The sequence below is a fragment of the Carcharhinus amblyrhynchos genome, chromosome 13, assembly GCF_965287045.1.
Source record: "Carcharhinus amblyrhynchos chromosome 13, sCarAmb.v2.hapA, whole genome shotgun sequence".
NCBI lineage: Eukaryota > Metazoa > Chordata > Chondrichthyes > Carcharhiniformes > Carcharhinidae > Carcharhinus > Carcharhinus amblyrhynchos.
Window position 1 is genome coordinate 63,323,283 of NC_137336.1, and position 27,145 is coordinate 63,350,427.

General features: G+C 43.1%; 1 protein-coding gene across 1 annotated transcript in view; it reads right to left on the minus strand.

Annotated features, from left to right (window-relative positions):
* Window positions 1-27,145, minus strand: part of adam19b (ADAM metallopeptidase domain 19b) — a 142,004-nt gene that overhangs the window by 91,848 nt on the left and 23,011 nt on the right. Inside the window, exons 2-3 of the mRNA XM_080200929.1 lie at window positions 19,262-19,365; window positions 15,276-15,346 (exon numbers count right to left, since the gene is read on the minus strand). Of these exons, the coding sequence (XP_080057055.1) occupies window positions 15,276-15,346; window positions 19,262-19,365 (175 nt within the window). The remainder of the gene's footprint in view (window positions 1-15,275; window positions 15,347-19,261; window positions 19,366-27,145) is intronic.

Sequence of the window (27,145 nt, forward strand, 5' to 3'; positions counted from 1 at the left end):
CGCCCCAAAATAAAAACATCCCACCCAAGGTCAACAGACCTTTGCATGTTCCACCCCACTCCACCCTCCCCGCACCCTGCTTCTATTCCTGCGGTGGGCGGGACGGAAAATTCCACTCCCCGCCCCCATAAACTTTCAGATTCTGAAGAATAGTCATATTTGATGCAAAGCGTTAACACTGTTTCTCTCTCAACAGATGCTGGCACACCTGTTGAGCTTTTCAAGGACCTTTTGTTTTTATTTCCAATTTCCAGCATCCACAGTATTCTGCTTTTAATTAAGCTTCCAGTATTTGGAGGCTGCTGCAAGGCACCTCAACTTTGAGCTGTAATGCTACGGCTAATACTCAAGAGGCTGATTAGATACTGGAGCTGAATCAAAGGAAAAATCTGCCTTCCTGTAAGAGGTTTCTAAATAATAAATGCTCTGCTCCATTACCTGACACATAATACTTCTCTGTGGGATTTGGAAGTTTCCCATTGCTTGGATTCACAACATCTGTAACATGTGGCTAAAAGTGAATGCAAAGTAACATCGAAGTCTCACTCTCTCTCCCAACACAGCCCCTTGTTGGAGAATAAAGATCCACAGGCTAGTCCCACCACTTCAATATCAACCAGATGGCAGTGCCCTAAGCAGAGTCTGAGTACAAAGTGCTAATGAATTGTTAGACCTCCACCAACCCCCAACTTGTCCAAAAATCTGTCTTTTCTTTCAGCGCACACCAAAACCACCCCACCATTTTCACTGATCTTAACTGACTAGTGGACAGCACTTTGACAGCGGTTAGCATTGCTGCCTCACAGCACTAGCAGGTTCGATTCCCAGCTCTGGTCACTGTCTGTGTGGAGTTTGCGTGTTCTCCCCGTGTCTGCTGGGTTTCCTCCAGGTGCTCCGGTTTCTTCCCACAATCCAAAGATGTGCGTGTTAGGTGAATTGGCCAGGCTAAATTGCCCCTTAATGTCGGGGGAACTAGCTAGGGTAAACGCATGGGGATAGGACCTGGGTGGGATTGTGGTCAGTGCAGATTCGATGAGCTGAAAGACCTCATTCTGCACTGTAGGGATTTTATGGTTTAATGAATCCCTGTCAGCTCAATGTCTCAAACTGAATATCAATTCACTGGAACTATCCAAACTCATGTTTGACAAAGATTTACAAGTGGTGTACAAGTTGACACCTACAAAAGGATCCCTGAGTATGAATTGGTGCTGTCAAGAAAAGATTGAAATAGTCAGAGGAAAACAAATGACGTTATGGATAGCTAGGGCCTCAGCTTATAAATGGACAGTTTGGGTAAACACTGAAGCTTTAGGCTTGTCAACAAGAACAACTTGCATTTTCTTAACATCCATTGTAAATTATCAGAGCATTATCAAACAAAGTTTGGCATGGAGCTATTAATGCAGGAAGCTCAAGCAAAGAGGTAGAAAGGCAGGAACATTTAGGAGTAGAATTCATGAGCTCAGTGCCCAGGAAGCTAAAGCAATACTCGCCAAAGATGGAGCAAAGGAAGTCAGGATTGCTCAAGAAGTCAGATTCCAAAGGAAGTCTCCAAACAGCCTAAATTAGTTGTTTTGGCATGACTTGTCGAACTGTCACAGATTCCTCAGAATAAGCTTTTGGGCTATTTCCATTTTGCTACAAGCCATTTGATCAATTAATTCAATCTCTTGCACCAAAGTACTGAATTCTGTGCAGTGTGTGGTTTGCCTTTGGGTTGCTAGGGACAGGTAGTAATGTCCTGGTATTGTCACTGGACTGACAATCCAGAGACCAGGGGTAATGCTCTCGGGACTCGGGTTCAAATCACTCTCAATCTAATAAAAAGCTGGAATTAAAAAGTCTAGTGATGACTGTGAAATCATTGTCAATTGTGTAAAAATCCATTTGGGAGAGAAATCCTTCCTGGTCCAAATCCACAGCAATGTGGTTGTCTTGATCACAGGCAATAAGAGTGGACAATATTGAACAATCCATAAGGAGTTTGCAGATGGACATAAACAGGTTGAGGGAGTGGGCAAAGATCTGGTGACTGAGATATAGTGTCGGAAAATGTGAAGTTGTTCACTTTGGCAGGAAGAATAAGCAGAATACAACTTAAAATGGAGAATGACTTCAGAATTCCAAGGTACAGAGAGGTCTAAGTGTTTTCATGAATGAGTCACAAACAGTTAGTATGCAGTTATGGCATGTATTCAAGGCCAATGGGATGCTATCCTTTATATTCAGTTCCTCTCAGAATAAAAGTACAAATGTTATTCTCCAATTATACAGGGCATTGGTAAGACCATTTTATACAGTTTTGGTCTCCTTATTTATGAAGGATGTTAATACATTGGAGGCAGTTCAGAGGAGGTTTACCTAGAATGAACAAGTTCTCTCATGAGAAAAGGTTCAATAGGCTGGGCTTGCTTCCACTGGTCTCCAGTTTAGAAGAGTGAAGAGTCACTTGATTGAAGCATATAAGATCCTGAGTGGTAGACAAGGTGGACAGGGACCAGATGTTTCCCCTTGTGGGTGAGCCCAAAACTAGGGGGCAATATTTTAAAATCAGGGGTCATATTTACAGGACAGAGACCAGGAGAAGTTTTTATCTCAAAGGGTTGTGCAGCTTTCTGCCTCAGAAAGTGGAGACAGGGTGACTAAATATTTTTATGGCAGAGATAGATAGATTCTTGTTAAGCAAGGGGATCGAAAGTTATGGGGAATAGATGAGAATGAAGAACTCAAAGCACAAACAGATCAGCCATGATCTTACTGGATAGTGGAAAAAGCTTGAAGGGCTGACTTGCTTCCTTCTGCTCTTACTTCATACGTTGTATGTTTGTGGAGCATTTCAACTTCCTTGTCAGTCATACCTGTAGGTGAAAGAGCTCATAGCTGGTCTTCTTCAAGCAACCATAATCCTGCTTACTGGCAACACAAGCATCTTAATGGTTTCATCACATCCCCCTTCCTCACACCCTCTGTTGACCACTGTAACAAACAACTTAGCTAGCTCTAGATTCTCCTTGAAGTTCCGTTGAAATCAGGACTTTAGATTTTATTATTGTTGAGATAATATAAACGAAAGATGAAGTTTCATGCAGCGGAACGTCAAGAATTTCGGGTTGAGGGGAACATGAGGCAGATCAGGAAGTTGTCGCCAAGTAACATCATGGACTGGATTTTCCATGTGCCACGACAGAGTGTTTCATAGAGGTAGCCTGCCATTGGCCAATGGTGCAATCTTCTGGTCCCACCACTGCCAATGGGGTTTTCCATTGTATGCATCCTCTACCACTGGGAATGCATGCAGGAGCTCACTGTTCGCGGGACTGGAAGATCCTGCCAGTGAGAGCAGTCAGAAAATTCCAAAAGCCAGCAGTTTCTTAAATACAGTCAGATATTTGAGCTGCCAAAACCAGTTCAATGACTTATTGACTCTTGCCTGTCTATATTTTTAAATAGCAGTTGTTCACACTTCAACAGTCTGGATGCTTTCATTTGCTATGAAAGTATCAACATTGCAGTTAAACATTTAACAAAGAAGAAAGAAAATTACAGCACAGGAACAGGCCCTTCGGCCCTCCAAGCCTGCACCAACCATGCTGCCCAATGGCTCTACCCTTCCGGGTCCCATATCCCTATATCCCCATCCTATTCATGTATTTGTCAAGACACCCCTTAAAAATCACTATCGTATCTGCTTCCATGACCTCCCCTGGCAGTGAGTTCCAGGCAGTCACCACCCACTGTGTAAAAAACTTGCCTCGTCCATCTCCTTTAAGCCTTGCCTCTCATACCTTAAACCTATGCCCCCTAGTAATTGACTCTTCCACCCTGGGAAAAAGCTTCTGACTATCCACTCTGTCCATCCCTCTCACACCCTTGTAGACTTCTATCAGGTCACCCCTCAACCTCCGTCACTCCAGTGAGAACAAACCAAGTTTCTCAACTTCTCCTCACAGATAGTGCCCTCCATGCCAGGCAAAATCCTGGTAAATATTTTCTGTACCCTCTCCAAAGCCGCCAGTTCCTTCTGGTAGTGTGGCAACCAGAATTGAACACTATATTCCAAGTGCAGCCAAACTAAGCTTCTATAAATCTGCAACATGACTTGCCAAATTTTAAACTCAATGCCCCAGCCGATGAAGGCAAGCATGCTGCATGTCTCCTTCGTCTCCACCTGCATTGCCATTTTCAGTGACCTGTACACCTATACACCCAAACCCCTCTGCCTACCAACACTCTCAAAGGTTCTTCTATTTACTGTATATTCCCTCTCTGTATTGGACCTTCCAAAATGCATTACCTCACATTTGTCCGGATTAAACTCCATCTGCCATCTCTCCGCCTAAGTCCCCAACCAATCTATATCCTGCTGTATCGTCTGATGGTCCTCATCGCTATCTGCAAATCCACCAACCTTTGTGTTGTCCGCAAACTTACCAATTAAGCATGTTATATTTACCTCCAAATCATTTATATATATATAATCACAAACAGCAAAGGTCCCAGCACTGATCCCTGTAGAACGCCACTTGTCACAGCCCTCCATTCAGAAATGCACCCTTCCACTACTACCTTCTGTCTTCTACTACTGAGCTAGTTCTGTATCCACCTTGCCAGTTCACCTCTGATCCCATGCGACTTCACATTCTGCACCAGTCTACCATGAGGGACCTTGTCAAAGGCCTTACTGAAGTCCGTGTAAACAACATCCACTGCCCTACCTTCATCAATCATCTCCGTCACTTCCTCGAAAAACCTGATCTAATTAGTGAGACACGACCTCCCCTTCACAAAACCATGTTGCCTCTCGCTAACACATCCACTTATTTCCAAGTGGGAGTAAATCCTGTCTCGAAGAATCCTCTCCAATAATTTCTCTACCACTGATGAAAGTCTCACCAGCTTGTAATTAGCTGGATTATTCTTGCTACCCTTCTGAAACAAAGGAACAACATTGGCTAACTTCCAATCCTCTGGGATCATCCGTGTAGTCATGATTTGGAGATGCCGACGTTGGACTGGGGTAAACACAGTAAGATGTCTCACACCAGGTTAAAGTCCAACATTTGGTTTATTTGGTAGTAAATGCCACTAGCTTTCGGAGCGCTGCTCCTTCCTTGGGTGAGCGGAGATTCACTGGGGTATATCCTATCAGGCCCTGGGAATTTGTTCACCTTAATGTTCCTCAAGAACCCCCAATAGCTCCTCCTTTCTGATATCAACATGACTCAAACTATCTCACATCCTTGCCCAGACTCATCATCCACCAAGTCCTTCTCCTTGGTGAATACTGACACGAAGTACTCATTTAATATCTTGCCCATTTCCTCTGGCTCCATGCATGGATTCCCTCTCCCTGGCTACTCTCTTGCTCTTTATATATAAAAAGCCTTGGGATTTTCCTTAATCCTGCTGGCCAATGATTTTTCATGACCACTTTTAGCCCTCCTTAATCCTTGTCTAAGTTTCTTTCTATTTTCCTTGTTTAAGTTGATCATGTGTCACACAACCTTTTGGGAACTTTACTTTCTCCTGGGTTTGACTCTAACTGGCTTAACTCAAGTTCTAAAGTAGTGTTGTTTTATTCTGGAAGCAGGGATTTAACACAAACATAATGGGCATGAATTTCCCAAGAAATTCTGAGGTGTCCAGCAGACAGGAAAATGGGTGGTTTTCCCATCCGTTTTTTGGGCGAGTTTAGTTAGACAATGTGTCAGCCCTTGTATCTCAGTTGTGGAGTCAGAGGTTTACAGCATGGATACAGGCCCTTTAGCCCAATTTGTCCATGCCATCTTTTTTAAAACCCTTAAACTAATCCCAGTTGCCTGCATTTGGCCCATATCCCTCTATACCCATCGTAACCATGTGACTATCTTAATGCTTTTTAAAAGACAAAATTGCATCCGCCTCTACTTCTACATCTGGCAGCTTGTTCCAGACACTCACCACCCTCTGTATGAAAAAATTGCCCCTTTGGACACTTTCATTTCTCTCTCCTCTCACCTTAAACCTGTGCCCTCTAGTTTTAGACTCCCTTAGCTTTAGGAAAAGATATTGACTATCTAGCTGATCTGTGCCCCTCATTATTTTATAGATTTCTATAAGGTCACCCCTCAGCCTCCTACGCTACAGAAAAAAAGTCCCAGTCTATCCAGCCTCTCCTTATAACTCAATCCATCAAGTTCTGGTAGCACCCTAGTAAATCTGTTTTCCACTCTTTCTATAATAGGGTGACCAGAATTGCACACAGTATTCCATGTGTGGACTTATCAATGTCTTGTAGAACTTCAACAAGACATTCCAACTCCTGCATTCAATGTTCTGACTGATGAAATCAAGCATGCCGAATACCTTCTTCACTACTCTGTATACCTATGACTCCACTTTCAAGGAGCAATGAACATGTACGCCTAGTTCTCTTTGTTCTGTAGTTAAATGAATTTACGGCACTCTGTGCAACACAGATGCGTCACGATTCCTGTTTTTTTGCCTCCCACTTAAATTTCCCGCCCCGCGATACCATTCAGCCAACATAGCGGAGCGGGAAAATCGTGCCCATCACTCCTCAAAAATCTCTTTTGCAAACTACACATACAAAACTAACAGCAGCAATGCGACAATTCATCCCAAGAACATTTTGAAAAATGCTACTGATTCAAAATTCAAACAAAAGTGAGCAGAACCATCCACCTGATCAGCGCCCCATCCTGTTGCTTAAAATCAAATCCCTGCATCCACTGGCACACGCTGGCGACAGTGCTATTCACTACAGCAACTCACCAAGGCTTACCAGACAACACCTCTCAAATCCATGACCTTGACCTTCAGGGCAACAGAACACCATCACCTTCAGGATCCACCTTGAAATCACACACCGTGTGTGGCCAATCCACCTGACCGACAAAAAATGTGTAAGTCAGGCAGATTGGCCCTACCAAGTTGTCCCTTAGTGTTCCAAGATGTGTAACATAGGGAGATTAGTGGGTTAAATGATCAGGTTATGGAGATAGGGCTGGTGGGGTTGGCCTGGGTGAGATGCTCTGTCACAGAGTTAGTGCAGACTTGATGGGCTGAATGGCCTCTTTGTGCACTGTAGGGATTCTATGACTTGAACATATATTTCCATCCCAGTACTTTAATACATGTAGATTTACTCACCTCCTTAAAGTAGTGACGCTGGAATTCTAAACTGCAACATAAAATATTTCTGTTCGAGGTAAAGCCCTGTCTAACAAAAGCAATGGATAAAGGCTTTTGTTTAAATCTCCTTTTATAGTTAACATGAGATCCTTAGGTTCCCATTGATACAAATCGTTTTTGTACATTACACAGACTCATGGACCAATAAAAATGCTCTCAACACTGACTAGGCTGGCTGATGTCCAATTCTAAGGTCAACTTCTCAAAAGAAAAACTGGAACAATTGCCAAAGATGAAGGCCTTGAAATGAGATCATTGCTTTAAACAGAATTATTCTATGCTAAGAGCAATGTGCTCTGCTGGTCAGTCAAACATGCTTTCAACTATGCTTTTCAACAAGGCTTTCGACATTCCCTTGGTACATTTTCATACTGTTGCCAGGAACGCACATAATACTGCCAAATTGGCCTTGAGATACATGGTTATATAGTATGTTTGGAACTTCAGATTTTCTTTTCATTGACAATCCCAGACATGGCTGAAGTGTATTATGCAAGACACCACAAAGATTGAAAAGGAAAATTCTGAGAATAAGTATTGCATGAATGTATTAGGGAGAAAAGATATTGGAGACTGCAAGAAACTACGAAGGAGCGCGAGCGTAGCCCAGTCCATCACGCAAACCAGTCTCCCATCCATTGAATCTGTCTACACCCCATCGCCTCAGAAAAGCACATCAAGGACTCCATGCGTCCCATATTTACTCTGTTCCACCTTATTCCATCAGGAAAATTATACAAAAGTCTGAGTTCACATACCAACCAACTCAAGAACAGCTTCTTCCCTGCTGCCATCAGACTTTTAAAAGGGACTTCCCGCATATTAAGCTGATCTTTCTGTACACCCTAGCTATGACTGTAACGCTACATTCTGCACACTCTCCTTTCCTTCTCCCCATGTACTCTATGAATAGTATGCTTTGTCTGTATAGCATGTAGAAATAATACTTTTCATCAATACATGTGATAATAATAAATCAAATGAGATACACAATTTGGTTATCTGTAGTTGTGATGTACATTTTACCAGAGATGCAAGGTCAGCCCATAAAACCATACATGGAGCATTGAGGCAATTGGTTTCCACATGTAACCAACAAAGTAATTTGTGACTAACTGAGGAAATGACTACTCATGGAAAATGACAATTTAACCTTGGAAAGCAACGACAACCTTGGCAATCCACATAGAATTTAACCCTCAGACTCAGTAATACAGCCAGTTCTACCAGTTAATGTGCAAGGATTCCAAACAAAGAGAACTCGGCAAGCTCATCATGATCAGATATCCAGAAAACTTTCCCATATTGTGGAGGAGCTCATCAATTCATAACACTCTGTCCATCTCAATGGAGAAGTGTAACTCATGCTCAAAAATCACTTCAGAAGTGTTATGTTGTGGATGTTATGGTGTCACCAAAATATTTCAGACTTTGTTAGGTCTTAATTAATAAGAGAAATTGAGGTAGAGGCTTTTGCAGCATGAAGGATGCCCTAAGGCAGTGACCCAATTTTACATACTTAAAACATGGTTCCAGAAGTAAAACGTCCAAGACAGATCTCTCTCTCTCTCTGGAATGATTTGCTCACTCTCAGTTCCCATTGGTCCTTTGAGTCAGGTGACTCACTTCTGTCTTAAAGTGATGAATACCATATACACAGCAAAAAAAATGTTTAGGTTACCAACTTTATCAGATAACACTGCAGTTGGCACCTTCCATGCCAGCTGGGCACCGCAGGGGCTGGGGTGCATTATAAACCCCGACAATCACCTTTTGATTTAATGTTCTAAGTTTCCTTTGTACTTTGTTTTTTTGTTCGGGATATTCCCCCTCCTTTTGGGGAGCTGCCCCTTTTAATTTGTCCCTCTGTTAATTTGAGTTAGCTTATTATGTTAGCACCTTAAAAGAGATATCAGGTCAACACATGGAGGAACCTAACCCAAGAGGGAGAAATATGTCATGTGTTTGACATCATGGATGGGAAAGCACCAGGTCACTTTAAGGAAAGCACAGGTGAGATCATGGGCAGTGCAGTGTCACTCCTCACTGCTATGGGCATGAAAGTACCCATATTGAATGGCAAACTCTACTATTGTTACTCTTCACAACTTGCTCTCACTCCTGTGTCAGACATTCTTCGAGTTAACAATGACTTGATTATTCCAACTTTGGGAATGATTGTACTTCCAGTGGACAAGAGAAATATCACAGGTTCACATTCTACATAGCCAAGGGATCAAGCCTTACCAGGATAAACCCATTCGATAAGCTTGACTTCAAACTTGAAAACCCCTCTAAAGTACACATTAAATGTTATTGACGACACTGAGTATGCTTAACAGCATCCTTCCTTATTTCCCAGGTTTGGGGAGGCGACGGGGTAAATCACGGTCCTCAAGTCAACACATCGATTCTGCAAAATTCGAGGTAGGTTCCATTTGCAATCCATGCCAAAATGTCAAAGGAGCTGGGATAGCTAATCTAAAATGGTGAACTTAGACTATATGTTAACGTTAAGACTGTTAAAAAAGCTGTCAATCCAGATAAGTATTCATTCAATTTTATTTATTATTGTCACATGTACTAGTATATACTGAAAAGTATTGTTTCTTGTTTGCTATACAAACAAAGCATACCATACCTAGAGAAGGAGAGGAAAGGGTGCAGAATGTAATGTTACAGTAATAGCTAGGATGTAGAGAAAGATCAACTTAGTCGAGGTAGGTCCATTCAAAAGTCTGATGGCAGCAGGGAAGAAACTGTTCTTGAGTTGATTGGTACGTGACCTCAGTCTTTTGTATCTTTTTTACATTAGGAACCAAATGCATCATGTGGAAATAGAAGGAAAAGTAGATAGGAAAAGGGTGTGAAAAAAGACCAGAATCACAGTCAGTAGATGAACTATCATTGAACATACTGGCTATTGCTGGTACAACAAACTGATACGGAGTCATATGTTTACTGGACGGACAACTAGTGAAAATAGAGGCGGACACTGGAGCAGCAATTTTGTTGGTACCAGAGACTGTTTGCCAAGAAAAACTATGACATATAGCCTTGAAATTCTCAAAGATAATATTAAAAACCTATAATTGAGCAGTACCCTCTGTCTCTGATTAATGATTTATTCATTGGGTTGGCTGGAGGCCCACACTTCAGCAAAATTGACCTTGGTCAAGCTTATCTCCAGATGCACATGGATCCAGATTCACAAAATATTGACAATTGTGATACACAAAGGGTTATTCAGATAGAAAAGACTTCCATTTGGCATCACGTCTGCACCTGTATTGTTCCAGCAAATTCTAAATGGATTAGAAGGAGTCCAATGTTACTTATACAATATGTTAGTTACTGGAAAAAAATGAAGAATAGGTCTAAGAAGAATCTATTTCTGTCTTAAAAATGATCACCGCACCCATCACATTCCAAGGCAGAGACTTTCAAAGTCACACAACCCTCTGAGAGAAAAAAGTTCTCCTCATCTCTGTCCTAAAAGGATGACCCCTAATTTTAAAACAGTATCCCCAAGCTCTGGACTCACCCACAAGAGGAAATGTCCCTCCACATGCACCTTAACTTCAATCAAGTTACACCTCACGCTTCTAAACTCCAGTGGAAACAAGCCCTGTCTGACTAACCTATCTTCATTAAAAAACCTGCTCATTCCAGGTATCAATCTAGTAAGTCTGCTCTGAATTCCTTCACCATATTTTCTTCCTTCCATAAATAAGGAGGTCAAAATTGCACGCAGGTATTTGAGATGTGGCTTCACCAATGTCCTGTATAACTGAAGCATTGAACTTTATGTTCAATTCCTTTTGTAATAAAGCTAGCATTCCATTAGCCTTCCTGATTATGTGATGTCTCTTCATGCTAACTTTTTTGTGATTCATGCATGACAGTATCTAGATCCTTCAGCACCTCAGAATTTTATTTAAGTAATATTCTACTTTTTTATTGTTCTTGCCAAAGTGAACGACTTCACATTTTTCCATGTTTTAACTCTATCTGCCAGAATTTTGCCCATACACTCTATCTATATCTGTCTGCAAACACCTTATGTCTTCTTCACAAGATACTTTCTGACCTATACTTGTGTCATCTGAATTTAGCTACCATCCCTTCACTCCCCTCTTCTAAATCATTTATAAATTGTGAAAGGTTGAGGGCCTAGCACATATATCCATGGAACTCCACTCATTACATCCTGCCATTCAGAAAAAGACCCATTTATGCATACTCCCCGTTTTCTGCCAGCCAGCCAACCTTCTATCCACGCTAATATGTTACCTATTGCATCATGAGCTTTTATTTTCTGCTATAACCTTTGATGTGGCACATTATCAAATGCCTTTTGGAAATCCAAATGCAATGCACCTACAAGCTCCCCTTTATCAACAGTGTATGGTACTTCTTCAAAGATCTTCAATAAATTGCTTAAATGTGATTTCTCTTTCACAAAACCATGCTGACTCTTGCTGATTTTTAGACCTCGAGATTTTCTAAGTGTTCAACTTTAACCTCCATATTGATCCATTCTATCAGATTCCCTTTGGCAAATGTAAAGCTAACTAGCCTGTAGCTTCCTGTCTTCTGCCTCCCCTCATCTTGAACAGAGGGGTTTGTTACTTTCCAGGCTGGTGGAACCGATCTAGAATCTACTGAATTTTGTAAAACTAATACCAATTCATCAACAGCCTCTTTAGGCAAAACGTAAGATGAGATGGAACGACACTGTTTTCAAAGGATAAGATCTGTAATTAAGTGGACCAGGATCGTGAATTGGAAGATCAAGATTTAAAATCAGTTGGAGTGGAGCTAAGAAACAGCAAGGTGCAGCAGATATTGGTGGGAGTTACTTATAGGTCACCAAGCAGAAGTAGTAATGTAGGGCATGGTATTAATCAGAAAGTTAGAGTTCCATGTAACAAGGGTAATACATTAATCATGGGGGACTTCAATTTGCATATAGATTGGGTAAGCCTAATTAGCATTAATTCTGTGGAGGATGAATTCCTTAAACGTATAAAAGATATGAACATACAGACATATGAGTTAGAAGCAGGAGTAGGTCACACGGCCTTTCAAGCCTGCTTGGCTGTTCAATAGGATCATTGTTAGCCTGGCTGTAACCACCCACCAGTTGCAGTGGCAGCAGACACAGCCCAGATAAAAACCAACAGTTCCTTAACTTGGTTGATTCGGCATACTTTGGCATTCCTACACAGAGTGCAAAAGCAAAATCAAACACATTCACAATACCACAATCTCAACAAACAAAAGCAGGGAAAATGCAGACTAGTTCAACAATAACTGTGATGGAACCTGTCGTTGAAGCCAAGTGATGTGCTTTCATTCATTACAAGAGAGATCTGAATGAGAAGGCACTGAAAGTCCAACAAACTGCTCATTACAACTTTTCAGAATATCCAGATGTCCTTTGGCACAGGGATGACAGTGTGTGAAGGGATAAAAAGGCAACCGGTCCATCAGCAAAGAATACAACTCCTTCAAAAATAGAGACAGAGAGGTAACCACCAAACAGTTGGAGAAATGGGTTATACAGTTGGGAGAACACTTTCACTGAAGAAATGCTAATACTATAGGAAGTCTGTTGTAGCAGAGCTCAATATCAAATCCTCAATAGCAAAACCATTCACTTACCTGTCATGGGCAAAGCTCCAGGTACTGGTGCTATACCATCTGACCTCATCAAAGAGAGGAAACCAACAATCATAGAATTGTAGAAACTCTATAGTGCAGAAGGAGGCCATTCGGTCCATCAAGCTTGCAATTCCACCCAGGCCCTATCCCCGTAACCCCATATATCTCCCCTACTAATCCCCCTGACACCAATGATCAATTCAACATGGCCAATCAACTTAACCTGCACATCTTTGGAGTGTAGCAGGAAACCGGAGCACCAGGAGGAAACTCACACAGACATGGGGAGAACGTGCAAACTCCACACAGACAGCGACCCAAGGCCAGAATTGAATCTGGGTCCACGGCACTGTGAGGCAGTTGTGCTAACCATTGTGCCATCGTGTACTGCTGCGGCATATTATACGAACTTCTCTGTTCCTGCTGGAGGGAGCACCACGGATAGGCTTGATTCAATTATAATAAAAATGCTGCTTTAGCCAGCAACCCCACAACCCATGAAAGAATAAAGGAAGGATTGTGACACTGTACACGAACAAGGACAACTGCAGTGATTGCAACAACTATCATGGCATCTCCCTGCTGAGCACAGTGGATAAATAATTGCCATGTTGACCTGGTGGGACTGGGGATTCTAGCTGACCACATCCATCCCGAATTCCAATGCTGTTTCAGAACTTGAAGATTTATAATAGCAAGGATCTCCTCAGTTCGGTAACTGCAAGAGAAATGTTGTAAACAAAGGAAACCACTAGATATTGCCTCAATGATGTCCTCAAGGCACTTGACCATGTGAGCAGAGGTGGGGTTTTTTTAAGCTGGAGAAAACTGGCTGCTGCTGAAGCTGCTCAATGTGATCTCCTCTTTCCATGACAAGATGATTGACAAGGTTAGCTATGGTGGGGCAACATTGGAACAATTGGAGATTGGCAGTGGGCTCAAACAGGGTTATATTCTGGCACCAACACTCTTTGATATATTCTTCTCTTTGCTGCTGTCATATGTCGTCAGGTCACCTACAGAGGATGTCTACATTCATACCCAAACTACAAGAGAGCTGTTCAGCCTTGCTCACCTGAGATCAAAGGCAAAATAGCATTGAGTCCTCATCAGAGAATTGCTCCAGGCTAACAATGCTGCACTGACATTCCATACTAAGGAACACCTTCAGTATCAAATGGACAGACTCTCTTATGCCTGTAAAGGGTTTGGTTTGAACATCAACTTCAGGAAAACTAATGTCATGTCCAGGATGATGCCTTGCTGCCATCTATCAACGTTAACAATGTGGAGCCCAGGCGGTTATTGATATCTTTACATATCTAGGCTGCAAAATCACCAGCAATCAGCCACTTAATCCTGAAATTAACACAGGCATCTCAAGAACTGCAGCTTTCATATCCAAGCTGAAAAACAGAATGTGAAACAACAGCGACTTGACTGCGAACACCAAACTATGAATCTACCAAACCTGGGTCCTCGATACACAGCCCTACCAGTGAGACCAGGACAACATATGCCAGGCAGGAGAAAAGGCTGAATGGTTTCCACTTGTGTTGTCTCAGACATATTCTCTGCATCTTTTGGCAAGACAAAGGTCACAAACTCAGAGGTCCTGGAGCATGCTGACACCATCAATATCCACTCATTGCTAAGCCAGCAATGTCTGCACTGATTTGGTCACATTCATCAGATGGATGGTGGCAATGTACACAAAAACCTCCTATACAGTGAACTGATCACTGGGTCACAACCTCCTGGGTATGAAGGTCAGAGGGCCGAGAAGAAGATTCAGAAAAAGCATAGGCCTGTGAATCGTGCACCTTCTCAGTCCAGTCTTCCTTTGCAGTAAATGTGGCAGAGACTGCCATATCATACTCGGCAATGCTTAAGCTATAGCTGACCACCACAGTGTAGGCTATCACCTCATGAGATGGGAGGCAGCATAGTACTACAGTGATTAGCAATGCTGCCTCACAGTGCCAGGGACCCGGGTTCAATACTGGTCTTGGGTCACTGTCTGTATGGAGTTTGCATATTCTCCCCATGTCTGTGTGGGTATCCTCTAGGTCCTCCAGTTTCCTCCCACATTCCAAAGGTGTGTGGGTTAGGTTGATTGGCCATGCAAAATTGCCTCTTAGTGTCAGGGGGACTAAATAGGTGGGGTTACCACTAAGTGGGATCGTTATTGGTGCAGACATGATGAGCCAAATGACTCTTTCTGCACTGTCCGATTCTATATTTTCCTTTATCCTGCATCAGACCTTATCATTAGTAATTGTCTGTAATCTATATTGTACCAACATTCTATACTGCTTTGTGTGTTGTAACCTACACTGCACTTCTTTCTCTATACTCTACCTTTGATTCTGTAATACAAACTGCATTGCATTTCACACAAATGTACTTACTCATTTTTCTGGATCTCCAGAATATGGTCTTTTCCTTCAACTGTGACTTGGATCTCCGCCCAGGCCGGGTGCTGTGTGTACCGAGGGGGAGGTGGGGTGGGAGAAGAAAGAGAGGAAAACGTCATCAGATGTAACTTACTCACCACTTTTTAAAGATTTCCTTGCTCTGGTGCTTCTCTGCATCAAGTTCAGGTTGAGAGGTCCTCAGTTGGATCATCCGCTAACTATCAAAATGTTCACAGGCTGAAATGACAGGGCAATGCATCGGTGGGGAAGGATGCAAGAATCCCTTTCAACATTTTTTTGGGGATTACAGACAAATGCATCAGCTATCCAACCGTAATGGCCCACAACTTCCAGTGGGGTGGCATTCCACTCCTAGTTTCATATCTTAAATTAAAGCTACCCCTATCTTACCCAACATTCCAACTTAGGTCAAGTCAGATCACTCAAATGCAGCAGGTTCCTGAGGCGTACTGCAAAGGCCAGGAGAGTTGAAGATAAGTAAGCCATGCTCCCTTTCTTGCAACAATAGTTGCTGTAAGCCAGGTAAGTTTAAAGATCCAGTCCCTTTGACAAGCCAGGGAGAGGATAAGTGTTTAATGTAAGTGGGTAGAATTTAGAGTCAAGTGGGGGGGTGGGGAAGGGGATTAGATTGCCTCCGGGGGGGGGGTTGGCAGAAGATAGACAGGTAGTTAAGCGGGGGCACAGGGAGCAGTTCCATAAGCAGTCCAAGGGGTTGGGGAAGTTACATAGAGAGGTCAGAGTGGGGTCAGTGCTATCGTTATACTGAAACTAGAAGTGGTTTTAATTCTAACTTTTTCTGGGTAACTATTGCTGTATGACAAAACCATCCAAAGTTTACAATTCAAATGGTATTATCAAATGGCTCCCAGCGTATTTCAGCTGCCCGTTGAACTTCCCAGTGAAAACTTTACCCGGGAACTTCAGGAGGCTGAGGGTAGTGTCTCCAGCACATCTCATATGTATCCCACAGATACATTGCCTCAGAGCTCAAAAGTTACAGGTCATTGAGGCAATAGTTGAGAGAAGTGCTCTTTGAACAGGGCTGTTACATCCACACCTGGGGCGCTTCGAGTTTCAAATGTAGCTGGCGCAATTTGAACAGATCTCAATGAACCCTCCTCTATTGTAGGTTGTCAGGTGTAAGCAATTCCAATGAACCTGGGTGATGATGATGGGACAATCCGTCAGCTCTGATGCCTGTGCCTTTCACAAGCTCAGACACTTCATAAGCTAACTTTTGTGGCCACTTTTATAAGTCAGGACAATGTAATAACCGATATGTGCAAATCGAGGTCCCAAAAACAGCAAAGAAATAAATGGCCAGGTAATTTGTTTATTTCATGGTGCCAGTCGAGGGATAACTATTGGCCAGGGTACTGGGGTGAATATCCTGGTTATTGTTCAATAGTATGGGATCTTTCCCATCCAGCTAAGAGGACAGCCAGAGCCTCAATGAAACATCTCATCCAAAAGTTGGTGTCAGCTTCAGTGTTGTGCTCAACTCCCTTGAATCCACAACCTCCAAGCTTTGGGATCAGAATGCTGCCATAGATGAAAGCACAACAGAATCAGAAGTCTAAGGCAGTGCTCCATGTGATTTAGTTAGTAAGTGTACAGCCTGGTATGCGACTGCATGGATTACAAAGACCCTGAGCGTGACTCCTGGCCTGCTGTCAGATCAATCAGTAGATGTGCTACTAATGATTAAGCCTCTCCATGTATGATTATTAGTCTGTAACTCCTGTTGGAAAGTGCTTGTATGGATGGTTCATGAAGTGCAGTAGCTGGTTAACAAAATGCGATTGGTCAGAGTTAACGTGCTGCAAGTGGTTACAAGGTTAACATTCTCTAACTCGTAATCAGGTTCGCACACTGTGACTGATCATCTCAGTGCTTCAATGTAGCTAGCTATCCACCGCAAGGATATTTTGGCCCTGGAGGGAGTGCAGAGGAGGTTTACTAGGCTGATACCGGAGTTGAGGGGATTGAGCTATGAGGAGAGGCTGAATAAACTAGGCTTGTACTCGTTAGAGTTTAGAAGAATGAGGGGAGATCTCATTGAGACGTATAAGATGATGAATGGGATGGATAGGATAGAGGTGGAGAGACTCTTCCCGCTCAAAAAAGACAGTAGGACTAGGGGGCACAGCCTCAAGATAAAGGGGAGGCGGTTTAGAACGGAGTTGAGGAGGAACTTCTTCACTCAAAGGGTGGTGAATCTCTGGAATTCTCTGCCCGTTGAAGTGGTGGAGGCTGCCTCGCTAAATATTTTTAAGAAGCGGGTTGATGGGTTCTTGATAAGAGAGGGGATTAGGGGTTATGGGGAGAGGGCGGGAAAGTGGAACTGAGCCACGACAGATCAGCCATGATCTTATTGAATGGCGGGGCAGGCTCGAAGGGCTAGATGGCCTACTCCTGCTCCTATTTCTTATGTTCTTATGTTCACCTGCTTGACAGGTCATTGCGCTGTGACTAACATACCTGATTGACAACAACGTGCCTGTTATACTCTTGCTAATGCTTCAAGATGAGGACTGACCACTGCAGAAATACCTCTGACCTGTGGAGTGGGTGACCATTGTAATTCTGACCTCACCCTGGACATTCACAAATAGAGATGTTTCAGTAGCAGCTGAGGCTCAGTTGATAGAATTTCACCTCCAAGTTAGAAGTCCGTGGGTTGTACTCCCATATTCCAGACAGCTGAGTATTGAACTGAGGCTGACATTCCCTTGAAATAGTGAACATGACATGTGCCACCTCTGGAGGAGACATTCAACCAAGACTTTGCTTGCCCTCTCAGGAGGTTAGGATAGATCCCCCAGTTCTATTTTGAAGAACAGCAAAGGACGTGTCATTCCGCCAGCCCTAATGTCCTGGCCAATATTTATCCCTCAACTAAAATCGCTAAAACAGATTATCTGGTCATTATCACATTGTGGGATCTTGCTGTGCACAAATTGACTGGAACATTTCTAACGTGATTACATTTCAAAAAGTACTGCATTGGCTATAAAGCGCTTTGGGATGATCTGAAGTTCTAAATGCTATAGAAATGCAAGTTCTTTCTTTTACTTTTATTTTCCTTCTGATTTTTCTCTTCCCTAAAGCACAGACATTAAGATCCAATTATACACCAGCCATTGTTGCCCCATGCGGAGTCCACAGGCAGTAAAGAGGGAACCTTGGACCTTCTTCGATTGTATGTCAGTATCACACAGCAGTGTGGCTTCACTGATCTAACATTAGGGCAGCTTCCCATGCTGGGCCAAATAACCAGGCAAGACCACAATCCAGCCTGAGACTAAGTTTAAAAGCAGAATCCTGCTTTCTTCAGGGATTAATGCATGGTGTTTCATGGCATGGAATGATTATCTCGACTCCAGCAAGCATTACAAAGAAGAAAAACATGAAAATATTAGAAGGTTGCTCAGAAATAAGGAAGCACAATTGATAACGGAAATTTGGAATATAAGTCCGGAAGATACGAGGACCTTGTAAAAACATGGTGCAGGATCCTGGACAGGCTGGAAAAGCTGAGTTGAGTGATGGCTTGCTGCCCACAGGCCCAGCCCTTCCCATCAGTATTTAACCTGATGGTTCATCTGCTTTGTCTTTCATTCAGAGTTTCCTGCAGGGTCATCAGAATACATGAGACGTTTTCTACATTAGTGTACAGAGCACAAGTTAATACATTGGAATACTGTGTCTAGTTAGTTATCAAGTCAACATACCAGCTGATTTACAAAATACAGCAGGTTATCCAGGTTACATACCACACCTGGTTACAAGATCAGCATTCATTGACTGGTCACTAGATTAGCACATTATATCCGATAATTCCAGTAATCACAGGCTTTCTGACTATCAAGATTCATCTGGTTATCAAGTCAACATACTTTTTGATTGATGGTCTGATTAACACATAAAGTGTTGGTCATCTAGTTAGTTTGCTGTACCTGGTCTTCCAAGGGTCCTGAGTTGATCCACTGGGGTACCATCGTTTCATATTTTAGGATGTGATCGAATGTTTGAGATTCTGGGTTCAACTTGCTACTTCTCCCTGGGAAGAGAAAACGATAACTCAGTCGATTCACAGATAACAGATGAGGTTGGCGTGGTTGTCAGTCATAAGTTTTGTCTCCAATTCAATTTGTTTAACCCTGAACTATCTTCTCCTAAAGACAATGGGCAGGTGGCACAGTGGTTAGCACTGCTGCCTCACGGCGTCAGAGACCCTTGTTCGAATCCCGGCTTGGGTTATCATCTGTGTGGAGTTTGTGTACATTCTCCCAGTTTCTTCTGGGTGTTCTGGTTTCCTTTCACACTCCAAAAGATGTGCTGGTTAGATAGACTCGATAGGCCGAATGACCTCCCTCTGTATTGTAGGGATTCTATGATTTATGTGGCCTGAAGGTCACAATAGATATCTGCTCCGCTCTTCACTGTTCTAATACAGTGCTACATGAGAATTAATTGTACGGAATTGACTGCACAGAATCAGGCTATTCATTTGTACCAATGTTAATGCTCCACGCAAGCACCTTCTCACACTATTTCAGTGAACCCCATCAACATATCCTATTATTTTCTCCTTCATACAGCTTCCCCTTCAATGTACCTATGTCATTCACCTCAGCTACCTGTTGTGATATTGCAGTATTAATGTAAGCCTTCATGTGGCACTAATAAATAAACGTTCGACTTTATATCGGAAATAATTGCATCAGTTGCAACCAATCAATTCTACTTTAGCTAAGTAGCCTGGACTGAATGCCAGTAGGTTAACAAGCCACAGGAAAAGGACATTGGCTTTGAAATCTCCTCACATGCCCACATAAATATGAGCACAGAGAATTTAGGCCCTAACCCAGCTGCCTCAGCATTTTCCTTGCAACTAACTTCAAGGAAAAAGTAATATTGGTGGAGTCTGTACAATGGACAGATAATTCAGTGCTGCCCAATAATAAAATTATCCCTAGAAATACAGACTGCTCCAGTGAAGGTTGCTAGGTGGTGATTAGAAGTCTCTGTCCAGTTATCTTTCATCACCGAAGCCCAGATGACCCTGAGACTAATTATAGTCACTCTATCCTCACCCATACTTCTCCCACCCTGACACTATCCCTGGCCGATGAAGCATGAATTGTAAGCTATTTGTCTCAGTTCAGATATCAACAAGTTTAGCCTGGGACACATGGGCACCATGTGGCACGGTGGTTAGCACTGCTGCTTCATGGCGCCAAGGTTCAATTCCTGACAGGGGTCCCTATCTGTGCGGAGTCTGCATGTTCTCCCCATGTCTGCATGGGATTTCTCCAGGTGCCCTGGTTTCCTCCCACAGTCCAAAAGATGCGCTGGTTAGGTGTATTGGCCATGCTAAATTCTCCCTCAGTGTACCCGAACAGGTATCACAGTGTGGTGACTAAGGGATTTTCACAGTAACTTCATTGCAGTGTTAATGTAAGCCTACTTGAGACTAATGAATAAGCTTTAACGTTATGTGTCTCCAGTGAAAGGAATTAAATCTGTGTATTGTATTGAAGTCCCAAAAGGGAAGTTCAGGAGCTCGCTTCCAAATCTCTGCACTGTTCTTGGTGTTTTTAAGGGGAAGCTGGATAAGGCAACAAGGGAACCACCCCCATCCTGACACTGTCCTTAGCTGAACTCAGCAAAATGTTTGGAATGGATTTGAGACCTCCTGTATGGCTCAGTGCCATGCCACATTGAATTAAAGCTGTGTAGTATTGAATTATTGTTCACAGTATTGTGTTTGAAAACACAAAAGTGGTTTATAGATGCCACTTTAACTGAAAGATTAAATTATAGCTATAATACTGCATAATACATACCAAGTTCACTGACTGCTTATCAGAGAGTGGTTAGAATTTTGCTACCGTGGAGATTCTTTTTTCATGGGATGTGGGCATTGCGGGCAAGGCCAGCATTTGTTTCCCATCCCTAATTGCCCTTGAACAGCTTGCTAGGCAACTTCAGCAGGCAGTTAAGAGACAACCACATTTTCTGTGGGTCTGGAGTCACATATAAGCCAGACCAGATAGGTTGACAGATGTCCTAAAGCAACGTTAGCAAACCAGATGGGTTTTTTATGACAGTCGTTAATAATTTCAAGGTCTTTCGCTACCTCTCAATTTTATTAATTGAATGTAAATTCAACCAGCTGCCATGATGGAATTTGAACCCGTGGCTTCAGAACATTAGCTTGGGCCCTCTCTCAAAATGACCAGTCCAATAAGCTTACCATTACTCCACCATGGCTGAGGTGAACAGCACAGTAAGAAGTCTCACAACACAAGGTTAAAGTCCAACAGGTTTATCTGGTAGCAAAAACCACTAGCTTTCAAAATGCTGCCCCTTCATCAAGTGACTCACCTGATGAAGGAGCAGCACTCCGAAAGCTAGTGGCTTTTGCTACCAAATAAACCTGTTGGACTTTAACCCAGTGTTGTGAGACTTCTTGCTGTGTTTACCCCAGTCCAACACTGGCATCTCCACATTGTGAACAGCATGGACATACTTAAGGGAAAGCTGAGCACACACAGGAGAAACAAATAGAAGGTAATGCTGACAGGGCTAGATGAAATGTGGTGGGTGAAGAGTCATATGGAACGTAAATACGAGAATCAATCTGTTGGGCTGAATAATGTTTACTATCCAATGAGTTTACTATCAAATAAGTTGGTTGGACTTTAATCTGGTGTTGTGAGACTTCTTACTGTGTTTACCCCAGTCCAACGCTGGCATCTCCACATCAGGGCTGAATAACCTCAGTCTATGCATTGTCACTCAATATGCCTCCCTCACTAATGTTAGTTATTACTCCTTTCAGTCTGGATGTCATTGTGCAATCATAAAAAGTGCATTACCCATCAGTATAAGAAACTGACCCAAACAGAATTAAATTAAGCCCATGACCATTACTGAATTGGCTATCACTGTAATGGATGTGTTGGAGTCAGTTCAAAGCTGCACTCTCACTGCCACGAATCAATGACAGACATTATTGGGCAGTCTTCACACCCAGGAATCTCAGCCTACTCATCCTGTACTGTCGAGCAATCACTTTACTTTTAAGGTTCCCTGCCAATTCTCTTAACTTTATACTGTCTCGGAGGAGCTGACCGATATCAGCGGCAGTGGGACAGAGGTAACAGTCTTTCTATACGGCCCCTTCTCATGTGTGAAACCAGACAGTTACAATCAACAAACTCAACTTTTGATGCCACTCTCTAAAACTAACAAGGGCTGACCAACAGTTCTTTTAAAAAGTTGGCTGTGGAAGCACAGTCTAAGCATAAGCCAAAATTCAGCTAAACGTTTGGTTAATTTTGAAGATGCAGAATTACATTACACAGAATCTAGAAATGGACCATTCATCTCAACAGGTCAATGTTGGTGTTTATAATTCACATGAGCTTCCTCCTATTCTATTAACATAACTTCTGTTCCTTTTCTTCCCATTTGCTTATCCAGCTTAAACGTATTAAAAAAAGTGGAGGACGGATTTGGAAGCGAGCTCCAAAGTATTGTTTTTGGGACTTGAGTACAACACTTCCCCCCTCCCCCTTCAGGGAGCATGCCCTAAGAGGGCATTGGTGACCAGGGACTCCTTTGATTATGCTTGGCAAAGTACTGCAGTGGTTTGCAGTTATCTTCTCCAGTATGGCTGACTGGGGAACTCTTCCATTCTATCACCTGCCAGCAAAAGTATTAGAAGGACTGAAGGCTGATAATCAATCTGCTTGGCCACACTATGAATGCATCTTCCATACCATCAGGTCCTGAAGAAGAACTTCTCCCACTGTGCCACAAGACCATGTGGTGGAATGGTCTGCAGAAATGTAACTTTTACTATGCTGAAAGGTCTTCAATAAGCAAACAAGATTTTTTGGCTAAGGTTGTTTTTAAGTATGCTGGAAATTTTCTGTGGCCAAGCTGAGCCGATATTTATCAAAGGATACAAGGTGTTGGATGTAACAGCTTATCCCCAAACATTGGAATGTAAGCTATATGCAGGTAAGGCCTAAAAGCATGATGGAGTCTGGAAGGTCTACAGCCCGCTTCGTATGATTGGCGCAATCGAATGAAGTTGTACAAGACATTGGTAAGGCCACAGCTGGAATATTGTGTCCAGTTCTGATCACCCTATTATAGAAAGGAAATTATTAAACTAGAGAGAGTGCAGAAGAGATTTACTAGGATGCTACCAGGACTTGATGGTTTGAGTTATAAGGAGGCTGGATAGACTGGGACTTTTTTTTCTGGAGCGTAGAAGGCTGAGGGGTGACCTTGTAGAGATCTTTAAGATAATGAGGGGCATTGATCAGCTAGATAGTTAATATCTTTTCCAAAGGTAGGGGAGTCTGAAGCCAGAGGGCATAGATTTAACATGCAAGGGGAGAGATATAAAAGAGTCCAGAGGGGAAATTCTTTCACAGATAGGGTGGTGACTGTCTGGAACAAGCTGCCAGAGATAGTAGTAGAGGTGTGTACAATTTTGTCTTTTAAAAAGCTTTTAGACAGTTACATGGGTAAGATGGGTATAGAGGGATATAGCAATTAGGACTAGCTCAGGGGTTTAAAAAAAAAGGACGGCATAAACAAGTTGAGCTGCAGGGCCTGTTTCTATGCTGTAAACCTCTACGACTCTGTGACTCTAACTTGAACACCTTTAAAGGAATAATGCTGAGCATGCGGATTACATACATAACTAAAAATGACAAGCTCAGGGTGAACAAAATGTGACTCTGAATGAATTATCAAATAAAAGTAAAATATGAAAATAGGTGAAACAGAACTAACTCTGCAAGGAGAAACTGGCCACTGGGATAAACACAAGGGCTTGCAGGATTAAAAGCTTCATCAAAAGGCTCAAGGAAAATCCATTCCCACAGAGGCAAGAACAAAAGTAAAAAATGTTTTCAGGGCTTCAGTAGTTCTGCTCGAGGACGAAAAGTGAAGAGGTGCGATAAACAAAATATGCAAATAAATCCAGTATGAAAACAAAGTTGTAAATATTCTGAATGATTATTTCTCCCAGATATTCATAAGAACATAAGAACATAAGAAATAGGAGCAGGAGTAGGCCATCTAGCCCTTCGAGCCTGCCCCGCCATTCAATAAGATCATGGCTGATCTGTCGTGTCTCAGTTCCACTTTCCCGCCCTCTCCCCATAACCCTTAATCCCCTTGCCTATCAAAAACCTATCAACCTGCGTCTTAAAAATATTTAGTGAGGCAGCCTCCACCACTTCAACGGGCAGAGAATTCCAGAGATTCATCACCCTTTGAGTGAAGAAGTTCCTCCTCAACTCAGTTCTAAACTGCACCCCCTTTATCTTGAGGCTGTGCCCTCTAGTCCTACTGTCCTTTCTGAGCGGGAAGAGCCGCTCCACCTCTATCCTATCCATCCCATTCATCATCTTATATGTCTCAACGAGATCTCCCCTCATTCTTCTAAACTCTAACGAGTACAAGCCTAGTTTATTCAGCCTCTCCTCATAGTTCAACCCCCTCAACTCCGGTATCAGCCTAGTAAACCTCCTCTGCACTCCCTCCAAGGCCAAAATATCCTTGCGTAAGTACGGCGACCAAAACTGCACACAGTACTCCAGCTGCGGCCTCAACAGTGCCCTGTACAGTTGCAGCAAGACCTCCCTACTTTTATATTCAATCCCCCTCGCTATGAAGGCCAGCATCCCATTCGCCTTCCTGACCACCTGCTGCACCTGCAGGCTGGGTTTTTGCGGCTCATGCACAAGGACCCCGAGGTCCCTCTGCACCGTCGCATACTGCAGTTTTTCGCCATGTAAGTAATAGTCCTTCCTACCATTATTCCTACCAAAGTGGACAACTTCACACTTGCCAACATTAAATTCCATTTGCCAGTTCCTGACCCATTCGCCCAGCCTATCTAGATCCTTCTGCAGACTCTCCACACCCTCCGCGCAATTTGCCGTTCCACCAATCTTGGTGTCATCAGCAAATTTTGACACCATACACTCGGTTCCCTCCTCCAGATCATCTATATAAATGGTAAATAGCTGAGGCCCCAGCACCGACCCCTGGGGCACTCCACTAGTCACCAACCACCAATCCAAACAGCGCCCATTGACCCCCACTCTCTCACTCCTATTTGACAGCTAATCCCCTATCCACGCTAACACCCTACCCCCAACTCCATGCCCCCTGATCTTCTGTAATAACCTCTTGTGAGGCACCTTGTCAAACGCCTTCTGAAAATCAAGAAAGACCACATCCACCGGCTCTCCTCTAACCACCGCCCTAGACACATCCTCATAGAACTCCAATAAATTTGTCAGACACGACTTCCCCTTAACGAAACCGTGCTGTGTCTGCTCTATCAAACAATTCTCCTCAAGATGCCTCGCTATTTTCTCCTTGATCACGGATTCTAACATTTTACCTACAACAGACGTTAAACTAACCGGTCTATAATTCCCTGCCTTTTGCCTGCCACCTTCTTAAACAACGGCGTAACATTAGCTGTTTTCCAATCTTCTGGCACTTCCCCGGAATCCAGCGACGTTTGGAAAATAATCACCAAGGCATCCACTATCACCTCCGCCATTTCTTTCAGAACCCTTGGATGCATTCCATCCGGTCCTGGGGACTTGTCCACAATCAGTCCCTCCAGTCTGTCGAGCACCTCCTCTCTAGTAACAGTAATGTCATTAAGACCCTCCAGTCCTACCACCTTTCCATCTCTAACCCCCGGCAAATTATTCACGTCCTCCTCCGTGAAGACCGAAACAAAAAAGTTATTCAAGACCTCAGCCATTTCCCCATCCCCTACCACTAAGTCCCCCCCTCTCATCCTCTAAGGGTCCAACGTTCACCCTAGTCAGCCTCTTCCTTTTTATATATTTATAAAAACTCTTACTATCCTTTTTTATATTAAGCGCTAGCCCAGCTTCATAGTTTATCCTACCCTTCTTTATCAACTTCTTTGTCATTCTTTGTTGACATTTAAACCTCTCCCAATCCTCTTCTCGCCCACTACTCTTAGCTACTCCTAACGCATCCGCTTTTAATTTAATACTCTCCTTTACCTCCTTCATTATCCACGGCTAATTATCTCTCCTCCTATGATCCTTTTTAACCATCAGAATACACTTCTGCTGAGCACCAAGAAAGATCTCCTTAAAGATCCTCCACTGTTCCTCAGCAGACCTACCTTCCAACGCGCTCCCCCAGTCAACATTCGCCAATTCCTCTCTCATCCTATCGTACTCCCCTCTGTTCAAACAAAGGACACATGTCCGGGAACCCAATTTCTCCTCCTCCATCTGCATCAGAAACTCCACCATACAATGATCACTCTTCCCAAGAGGATCCTTCACCACAAGGTCCCTAATTCTACCCGCCTCATTACATAACACCAGATCCAAGATAGCTCACTCCCTCGTCGGCTCCAACACACACTGTTCAAGGAAACTATCCCGGCAGCATTCCAAGAACTCTTCCTCAAGCCCACCGCGTCCAACATGGGTCGACCAATCAATATGTAGATTGAAATCCCCCATAATTATCGCCGTTCCATTACTGCACGCCGCATTTATTTGCACATTAACAGCCCACCCCACCTCCAGATCATTATTTGGGGGCCTTTAAACGACACCCACCAGCGTCTTCCTCCCTTTGCTGTTCCTCATGTCCACCCACAACGATTCTACTTTCTGCTCTTTGGCTCCTATATCATCCCTTACTACCACCCTGATGCTATCCTTAATCAGCAGAGCTACGCCCCCCCCTTCTTCCTCCCGCCTATCCTTCCTAAACACTTGATACCCCTGGACATT